Source organism: Myxocyprinus asiaticus, chromosome 45 (genome assembly GCF_019703515.2).
Source record: "Myxocyprinus asiaticus isolate MX2 ecotype Aquarium Trade chromosome 45, UBuf_Myxa_2, whole genome shotgun sequence".
In the NCBI taxonomy this organism is placed as follows: domain Eukaryota; kingdom Metazoa; phylum Chordata; class Actinopteri; order Cypriniformes; family Catostomidae; genus Myxocyprinus; species Myxocyprinus asiaticus.
In genome coordinates, this window is record NC_059388.1 from 8,470,930 (window position 1) to 8,481,978 (window position 11,049).

General features: G+C 36.3%; 1 protein-coding gene across 1 annotated transcript in view; it reads left to right on the forward strand.

Annotated features, from left to right (window-relative positions):
- The first annotated feature begins 9,191 nt into the window (after positions 1-9,191).
- Positions 9,192-11,049, forward strand: part of LOC127435411 (CUGBP Elav-like family member 2) — a 206,874-nt gene continuing 205,016 nt past the window's right edge. The window contains exon 1 of the mRNA XM_051688877.1: positions 9,192-9,793. Within this exon, the coding sequence (XP_051544837.1) occupies positions 9,741-9,793 (53 nt within the window). The 5' untranslated portion in view covers positions 9,192-9,740. The remainder of the gene's footprint in view (positions 9,794-11,049) is intronic.

The window sequence follows — 11,049 nt, forward strand, 5'->3', positions numbered from 1 at the left end:
TGTCCTTCAAAATGACTGACAGAGTGCACCCCCCCCCCCGTGATACTTTAAATTATGACCTATGGGAAACATGAACTCAATAAAGAGTTCCATTTATTAAAACTGCATAGGTGGAATTGAGTGCTTTTGACTGGGTTCCCCCAGGACCCCAATAAATTGGTATTTTTAAAAAGCACTAATTAAAACATAAACTCAAAACAATGATATGAAGTCATTAGGAACAAACTGATTGACAAAGTCATGAAAAATTGGAATGATAGAATAAAGCACCTGTGAGATATGACAAAAAGTACACCTCAACGGTCTGTGGGTACCCCAGTCAGTAGGATGAGGGTTAAACTATACTATACTATAATGTACTATACTACACTACACTACACCAAATTATACTACACTACACTGTTATATAATACACTACTACACTATACAAACTGTACTATACTATACTACATTACACTATACTATACTACACAACACTGTGTTACATTCCAGAGCGTTATTTGTTTTGTGAATGTTGAGTGCATACATGTTTGCCTGTCTGCTTTGTATTCTGCTCTCCTAGGATGAGTAGCAGCACATGATGTTAATCAACACGCCTGAGCTTCTGTGTCTTCTGATTGGCACCTGTGGCCATGTGCTCTGATATAAAAGTTGACCAGTTTGGAGTTACGGCAGAGACATTTTCCCCGCGTTCTCTCTTGTTGGGTCCCTTTCTCCTGTACCAGACGTGGGATAATTTCTCCTTGTGTTTATGTACCATGTGAGGTGTTGTAGTTGTGTTATCACAAGGGAGTTTTGTTGCACTAATTGTAATTGGGTATTCATTGTTATCCCTGAGTGCAGGGCAAGTTGTATTATCATGTGTTTCCTTATTTAATTAGTTAATTTTAAGGAAGCTGTAGGGAGGTGGGCGCCAATTATTTTGTATAACTTTTTTCTTCTGTTTATGGTTAGAGAGGGAGTAAGGTTTAGTATTGTCATTTGTTTGCATCTTTGTTTTGTATATAGATTATTTAATTGATTATCACAGGCAGACTTCTTTTGTTTGTTATTTTGGCATTGCCTCCTCTGAAGTTAATCTATTGCTTCCATGTAAAACTCTTAAGTTTCTTTGTTACTGTTCTCTTCTGTTCCCACAATAAAACTTTATTGTTGATTTGATAAATTGTGTTTGTTAAATAGTGCTGGGACAGTAAAACAGGGGCTCTGTAACGTTAATTTGTTTGAATTATTTAGTTTCCAAAATTTTTATTTTATAACTGTTCCTCCTCCTCTACCCTAGACAGTGGAGGTCGTAACAACTGTTATATACAACACTATACATTATGATATTATACTACACAACACTTTTCTATACTACACTACATTACTATACTATAATACTACATTATATTAAACTATACTAGAGTATACAATACTAAACTACACTTTACTATACTTTACTACACTATACATTATGATATTATACTACACCACAATATACTACACTAATATACTATACTACATCATATTAAACTATACAATACTGTACTATACTATACTACACCATACTATATACTAAACTGTACTTTACTATACTACACTATACTATACTACAAACACTATTCTATACTACATTATACATACTACGCCACAATATAATACACTTCTATAATATACTACATTATATTAAACTATACTATATTGTACTATTCTACACTACACTATACTATATTAGACTACACTTTTATATACTACACAACTGTACTGTACAAACTGTACTGTACTAAATTGTGCTATACTAAACTACAGTATACAGTATTATACTATATTACACTATACCAGTGTTTCCAAACATTTTTGCTGTAAGTTTCCCCACAGCACCATCAGTAAGGCTGAAGCAGTAGTGGTTTTAACCACCACATAAACCACACAATTGCATATGTTTACTGTTACAAAACTGTTACGAATGTTCCCTACAATATTTACATAAAATACAGCCTTTTGCAACATGGTGAACAATACACTGCAGCATCAGAATATAAGCTCCAGGTGAAATAAAGTTAATAAGACAGAAATATATTACTATTGTATACAACAAACCCTTTCATATTATAATGACAAACTGGACAACAATAAATAATTGTTGGGTTATAAAAATAATAATAAAACACAAATTAATTCCAAAATGTTAGTGAGTGAAGTAGTAGATTTTGCACACCCTGTGCAAAAAAAAAAAAAAAAATATATAAAGACAAGTTTTGTAAATATATATGTAGGTAAATATTTCTGTTTTATCATTATATTGTGGAAAAACTGGAAAACATGCATTAATTATCTTTAACTAGATTTTTATTTCATTAAACATTTTGAATGCGCTTGGCTACAATGACTGATAGGATGAATTTAAAATTATGATTTAAAATCAATTTTATGTAATTTTTTAAGCAACAAGTTTCAAAATGGGGCCCCAGGTTGGTCGGTTACTCCATAATTTTGTCAAAATATTGGTCACATTTGACAAAATCCATGTATTCCATCAATAATGATAATTTCTTAAAAGTGCATACTGTATGTTATATGGCATACATATGTTTTGTTGCATGTTTATTGTTTACATGTATAATTTGTACTATTTACAAGTATTTACATTGATATTAGAACAGTAAAACGATACAGTCTCTTTAAAGGCACAGTCACATTTATCTTTGCACAGCAAAATTCCACAGGCTCACCAAACTTGAACTGCACGTGAATTCCGCGAAGGGAAATTCTATGCTAGCAGACACTAGCGCATATTAACGAGAGAGGACACGCACAGTTTCTTTAGCACATATATGCTATGTGTGATTAGAGTTGATGTTTCCTTTTTGTTGTTTTTGATCAACAAACTGTAATGAACAGAAAGGGTATTAAAAGAGACATTATTAAGTGAAAAATTGATTGTGTTGATCCAGTGGTGGACTGGCCATTGGGAGAACCGGGACTTTTCCCTGTGGGCCGGCCGTGAAATGGGGCCCCATGGACTGCCTCGTTATGCAGAACGGATCTGCGGAAGGGGGCAGCGATATGCAGAAAAGGACAGCAACTTTTGGGCCAGTTTCTATGTAAAATCCCAGGCCGAATTTTCTTTCCAGTCCGCCCTATGTTGATCTAATCTTTGGACACACATTACACGGAACATGTCAAACCAAACTTTTACTCTCAACATGCAATAAAAAGATCTCGGTACCAAACGTCACATAGAGTAAAAGATTGATATCAAGATTGTTCAAATGACTATTGCGATTAATTGGAATATTGATATTCTGACCCATCCCTAATCCTTATTATTTTTATTTAAAGTTAGGTTCACAGAGAAAAATCCAATTCTTTTCATGTACATACATGCATACGTACCCCCTACATTCTTTTTTTTCATGTTCCCAGTTTGGGAACCACTGCGCTATGCTAAGCTATGCTATGCTATTCTATACTATAATTTATAGAGCGCAACTGTGCCCGCCCACTTTTTCATCCATGTAGGTTCCGGAAGTATTTTCCCCATTCATTTGTTCCATTGACTTTTTTTATAAAATCTTTAATAAAAGAGTTGTAAGCCATGAACAAAACCAACCAGCTCCGAGGAGAATCGCAACATCACAATCTTTGTTTTGAGGCAAAAAATTATTTGAAAACCAGACATAAAGACAAAGGTACAAGGCTGTGTACTTACCATCTTTCATAAGAGGCACGGACTACAATCCCATGAAGCATTGCGAATGACGTCATTGAATAAACAATGGGAATATATAAAACTATTGATTTAAGGTTGTTGATTATAAGTATAGAAACAATATGTTTTTTGTTTTTTTTGCAGAATATTCCAATATGTACAAATATATAAGTAGTTTAAGGGTGAAGGGAGTGATGTCATTCACGGTGTGTCATGGGAGTGGGCGGTCGCTCCAAGGCACGTTTCAGGGGTTTCATTAGCCACGGTTCTCTGATTACTGGACCTGTCTCTGCTGTACCATGGGTAATGTAGTTCTTTACCTTGAATTCCGCTATCAAACACGATTCTTAAACAATGAAGTTGAAATAACACAGACGGATGGAAGCAAATACCATCGATAAACAGCCTTGTAGTTCATGGTAGGTCTGTCTTTAAAGGTTCATAAGTTATCGTTGAAAATCAATTCATCTATGGGATAAGTGAATGGGATTTTTACTTCCAGAACCTGACTGTTGCGCTCTATTACAAGGCTCTCTGGAATACTCGATTCTGATTGGTCAATGATGCCATCTAGTGATCTGATATTTCTCAGTAACAACCGCACATCCATGTGTCAGACCGCTCATCCGGGTATTGCGAGCCATCTTTCTTGCTTCTCGGATCACTGTGCGATCTCTACAAGTAAGCTAATAAAATAATTTCAACTCAAATTGTTATTATTTTAAAGATAATAATTGTATGCCACTCACATGCAAAGTGATGAGGTCAATTTTCTTTATTGTGCAGTAAGCCTACAGTTTCACGCTTTAAAAGAAAAAAATAAGCAAAATACAGCATGTACTGTACAGTATGCAGTAAGTAATAAGCTAGTATTTAATTCCAACCATAGCATCTGTCTTTGGTTTTCCATCTACATTTCTCTCTCTCATGCATCTCCATGGGTTTGAACAAAGCCTGAGTGTGTGTACATGTGTGAATGTGTGCAAAAACTGCTCCTAACAAGATAACACGAGAGAGTGGATGATGGGTGAAGAAGGAATATGTTGCACATGTTTTAAGAAGCTATGTTTAACGATAACTCTCATACCCACACAAACCTACTGCTTTCCGGAAACCAGGATTCAGCTTTCTTGTGAGATTTGTTAAGCTAACCTCTGGTAGTAATGTGCTTTGTCCAAGTGCTTGTAGCCAATCAGTGGTGGCTTAAGTGGTGGATATGTGACTTTGGGGGTCGGTTAACGCTCAGTGACGACTAAAGGTATACTTTGCAAGATTCTTCTAAATCTGTTGCCATGACAGTATTTGAATCTGAAATACATGGAATTTTGTATAGAGTATATGGCTTACAAACATTCTCTTTGTTGATGTGAAAAGAAACAATTATTATTTTTAGAGGATAGATTCTGGTCTCTTGTACAATCAATTGGATTTTTTACAGTAGCAGAACTATGACCTAATGACATTAAACAAGACAAATACACAGGAAAAGCAAGCTGCATGTATGAAACATGTTGAACTTTTTCCCCTCTTTTTTTTTTTTAACCTCACCCTCATTCATAAACATAAACAGTGTGTAACAGAACTGGCCAGGTTCTGGCCATTGCATGAAGTTTTACCTTCAGCTATCTGTAATAACAATGTCTATGAGTGTAAGTTCTCAGCAGTTAAAGAGCAGGCAAGTTGGCAGCCCTGAAACAGGATGTGGTGATGTATCAGACAGGAAGTAAGCCTTGTTAGATACAAAAGTATTGTCACATAGACTCGGTGTCTGTCTTCTCATTTGACTCACAGATCTAACCGTTAAAAAGCTTATGACGAAACAACATTTTCCTTGATTGTATTTGAGGGTTTTGAGGGTATTTTAAGATGTTTTAAATCTTCCAGAGCTGCTATGCAATTCTCTGTTTTTTTGTCATGGTTATAGTTTGCTACAAAATGCCTGAATCCAAAGTGCTTACTTAGTTTAAAGACATAGACCTTCTGTTTGTATTATAAAGCACTGGATCACTATGCTTCAGTAGTCTGTTTTAAGGGAAAAGACAGTGGCTTTCAGCATTAAAAAGTATCAACGACATTATGAACAAGTGTTGGTATGATAAAACATTTGTAAAAAAATAAAAAATAAAATAAAAGACTGACACATACAAAACATTTTATTTTTACTAAACATCAGAATCAGCTTTATTGCCAAGTATGCTTACGCATACAAGGAATTTGTCTTGGTGACAGGAGCTTCCAGTGTACAACAATACAAAAACAATACAAAAACAGCAGCAAGACATAGATAATAATAAAAAAATAAAAAATAGTTATACACATATGTACATACACACACAGACACACAGATTCATACACACATACACATACGTGGTGCAATCTAATACAAATCTGTTATCTGTTATGTACAGAGCAAATACAATCTGTTATGTACAATGCAAAAAAATTTTTTTTTTTTTTTTTTTTTTTTTCCAGTGGAATGAAATGGCAGAAGAGGTTGGATGTGTTGGATAAATATAAAAAAAGACTAAGCTGTGTATTGCACGTAGTTATTGCTCAACGGGTCAATTGAACTGTTCATGAGATGGATAGCCTGAGGGAAAAAACTGCTCCTGTGCCTCACGGTTCTGGTGCTCAGAGCTCTGAAGTGTCGGCCAGAAGGCAACAGTTCAAAAAGGTAATGGGCAGGGTAAGTGGGGTCCAGAGTGATTTTTCCAGCCTTTTTCCTCACTCTGGAAGTGTATAGCTCTTGAAGGGGTGGCAATAATCCTTTCAGCAGTCCGAACTGTCCTTTGTAGTCTTCTGATGTGTGATTTCATAGCTGAACCAAACCAGACAGTTACTGAAGTGCAGAGGACAGACTCAATGACTGCTGAGTAGAACTGTATCAGCAGCACCTGTGGCAGGTTGAACTTCCTCAAGGAAGTACAACCTCTGCTGGGCCTTTTTCACAATGGAGTCAATGTGTGTCTCCCACTTCAGGTCCTGTGAGATGGTAGTGCCCAGGAACCTGAATGACTCCACTGCTGCCACAGTGCTGTTTAGAATGGTGAGGGGGTTCAGTGTTGGGGTGTTCCTCCTAAAGTCCACAATCATCTCCACCGTTTTGAGCATGTTCAGCTTAAGGTTGTTTTGACTGCACCAGACAGCCAGGTGTTCAACCCCCCTTCTGTGTGCAGGCTCATCGTCATCTCGGATGAGGTCGATGACATTGGTGTCGTCTGCAAACTTCAGGAGCTTGTACAGGTGCTGGAAGTGAGTTTCCCCTGTATCACAAGCTGCTGCCTGTCCATCAGAAAGCTGGTAATCCACTGACAGATAGACATGGGAATAGAGAGTTGGTGTAATTTATTCTGGAGTATAGCTGGGATGATGGTGTTGAAAGCCGAACAGAAGTCCACAAAAAGGATCCTTGCATATGTCCCTGGTCTGTCCAGATTTTGCAGGATATGATGCAATCCCATGTTGACTGCATCATCCACAGACCTGTTTGCTCGATAAGCAAATTGAAGGGGATCTAGAAAGGGTCCAGTGATGTTCTTCAGGTGGGCCAACACCAGTCTCTCAAATGATTTCATGACCACAAACATCAGGGCAACAGGTCTGTAGTCATTAATTCATGTGATTTTTGATTTCTTTAGGACAGGAATAATGATTGAGCATTTGAAGCAGCATGGGCACACTGCTCCAGTGATCTGTGTGAAGATGAGGGCCAGCTGGTTAGCACAGGATCGAAGACATGCTGGTGAGACGCCATCTGGGCCTGAAGCTTTCCTCGTCTTTTGTTTCCGAAAGACGTGGCTCACATCATCTTCACTGATCTTAAGTGCAGGTTGAGTAGCAGGAGGGGGGTTGCAGGAGGTGTTGGTGTTTATGTGAAGTGAAGGTCAGAGTGAGTGTGGGGTGTGAGATTGGGCCTTTCAAATCTGCAGTAGAACACATTCAGGTCGTCAGACAGTTGTTGGTCCACCACAGGGTTGGGGGTAGGAGTCCTGTAATTTGTGAGTTGTTTCAGGCCACTCCACACTGATGCAGGGTGTCACAATGCAGTATATGTACCATGTATTCACCAGGGTCACTGTAAAGTTAATTACATTTTACCAATATTTATTTGAAATCCTTGGTAATCTTTCAGACTTTAAAGTAGAGAACAGCACTATATATTTTTTCCACACTGAACAATATTACAGAGATTTAGCTTTTTGTTTTTGCAAAATTATCATAAAAAGGCTATATATACATTTATGTTAACGTCCTTTTAAAAAAGAACTAAAAATAATCAGATATTTTTACAGAAGGGTCTGATGAGGCATTTAAGGAAAAGGTTGAATTTTTTGAGTTGGATAATATAGAATAGTATAGAACAGAATTAAATAAAATGGAATAGAATATAATCTATTTGAAATGTGTACATTTGGTTAGTCAAATACCAGAATAGAATATAATTATTTGAAGAATTATATTTGCTGAGGAGAATAGAAAATAATATAATCTGTTATTCCATACAAAAAATATTGAATCCAATATTGATTAAAAATATTGATATTTTTAAAATAGACTAGAACCCCTGCAATAGAATAGAATAGAATAGAATAGAATAGAATGATTGTAGGGTCACATTTGTTGAGTGGAATAAAGCAAAAAGATAGAATATGATGTATTCAATTCTAAACAAAAAACAAATGAATTTGTTGAGTCGGATATTTAGAATAGACTATAAAAAAATAGATTAATTTGAAGGGTTATATTTGTTGAGTCAAATAGAAAAGAAATGAACAAAATATAATCTATTCAGTTCTATACAAGTGAAAAAAACTAATTTGTTGAATCTGATGTTTAGAATAGAATAGAATAAGTTTAAGGGTTACATTTTTGAGTCAAACAGAATAGAAAAGAATAGAAGATTTTTAGAAGAATATTTCAGCTCTATAGGTCCATATAATGCAAGTGAATGGTGGCCAGAACTTTGAAAGTCCAAAAAGCACATAAAAACAGCATAAGTAATAGGTAATCAATACGTCTCCAGTGGTTTAATCCATGTCTTCAGAAGTGATATGATAGGTGTGGGTGAGAAACAGATCAATATTTAAGTCCTTTTTTTACTATAAATCTCCACTTTCACGTTCACATTCTTCTTTTTTTTTTTGGCAATTCACATTCTTCATGAATATCACCACCTACTGGGCAGGGAAGAGAATTTATTGTAAAAAGGAATTAAACATTTATCTCTCTCTCTCACCCACACCTATCATATCACTTCTGAAGATATGGATTTAACAGCTGGAGTCATGTGGATTAAGTTTACGCTGCCTTTATGTGCTTTTTTGGAGCTTCAAACTTTTGGTCACCATTCACTTGCACTGTATGGACCTACAGAGTTGAAATATTCTTCAAAAAAAAATCTCCATTTGTGTTCAGCAGAAGAAAGAAAGTCATACACATCTGGGATGGCATGAGTAAATGTCTAAATGATTTTTGGGTGAACTATCCCATTAACATGCTAATTATAATTTATATTTTAAACATGTTATTTCAGTTTATGGTTGAAAACCCTTATTTCATTTTGCAGTCTAAACATGTTGCTTCCTTTCACCGTCTAAAACTGTTATTTCAGTTTATGGTAAACGTGTGGCACCCTGAGCCACATTTTTTTTTTTTTTTTTGTTTGTTTTTTTTTTTTTTTTTTTTTTTGTAGAAACGGGAAATACTACAATCTATTAATAATAATAATAATAATAATAATAATAATAATAATAAAGCATTTTGTTGAATCTGATATATAGAATAGAATAGAACAGAACAGAATAGAATACAATGGTTGAATTGTTGATTAGGATATTCTACATGGAGTTGTATAAAAATGAGGCAGTGAGAGAGAGAGACAGAGGCAGAGCTGAAGTGATTGTGAGGGGCGGAGGAAAGAGAGCCGCTTCTCAGCGGTTAGCAGACTCAGAGCAGCGCACAAAGACAGTCGGAGTAACAGCGCTCACTCACTCTCTCACTCCTATCAGCCGCATTCTGTCCGAGCAAAGCCCGAGCTGCCTCAAGCATGGTCTCTATAATCTCAGACCTGGACCCTATCAAGAGCTGGAACGTGTTAAGGTAAGACCCGATGCGAGCGTGCATGCGGAGAGCGCCGAGTGTCTCAATCTGTCCGCGGTGACGGTGGGTCTGAAGACGCGCTTGTGTTGCGCTCTCCTCGACTCCAACACCGGATGTAACGAGACATTTCGGGTCGAAAAGTGTGTGGGGAACTTTTTTTGTAGAGTTCTCACATATACTGTCATGTGTCTGACGCATGGAGTGTCTTGTTAACCCTTTGAGGGACCAAACCCCTTCCCCGAACACTCCGGGAAGTGCGATGGCACAGAAGTGAACAGGTCCGGTATATAGCGGACGGGCGCGTCGCAGCTCATCTGTGATGCGGGATGGTGCTGATGCTGAGAGATTTAGTGCGCACTGCTAACACATTTACGCAGAAAGAACACGACTGTTCAGAAATGCACTTTAAATCTTTATATTTATTACTTTTTCTTTTTCTTTCTTTCTTTTTTCTTTCTTTTTTTTTTTTTTTTTTTTTTTTTTTCAAAGATCTCCATAGGATTTCTGATATGGCACATGGTGTTGCGCACCTATCGCAAGCCATTGCGCAAATACATTTGCGTTTTTGAAGTTGGTCTGTTCGTGTTTCCTTAGTTAAATACACTTTGTCTGTTAAGTGATACTCAAAATCGTCCGAGCTGACTACCTAGACAGTATTTTTGGGCATCATTTTGGCTAATCAGTTGACATCTGACCCTAACATTTATTTTTGGACATTCATTTGTATTTTGGGCATCAGAGGTACCTCGAAGTGCCCAGAAGGGATGTCTGGTAGACAGCTCACTAGACTTTGAGTCACAGCCATTGTTTAAAGTCAGTTCTCTGTTTTTTGAGGAAGTAACGAAGGGCAACTGAAACCACAGAAAGCATGTCATAATGTCTCATCGTTCCGTATTAGTTCTCGGAAACCTGCACACGTTTATGACAAAAAAGAAAAGAAAAACACACACACAAAAAACAAAAACAAAGATAAATATTAATATTAATAAAAAATTATATTACATTAAAATAACCTTTAAAAACGTATTCACCATCTTAATGCTCGTCTAGAAAATATCAAAATTATTATAGACTATAGTCAGTTGTTGAATTCATAATGTCATTTCAAAATGCTATGGTTGCTCAAAGTACTTCTAATGTCACTTTAAGAAAAACTCCCCAAACATATTTGTAATACAGTTTAAAAGGTTATAAATGAGGGTACGAAGTGCAGACTATAAATACTCAGATATAGTTCAGGATTCTGGGTTGTTGTA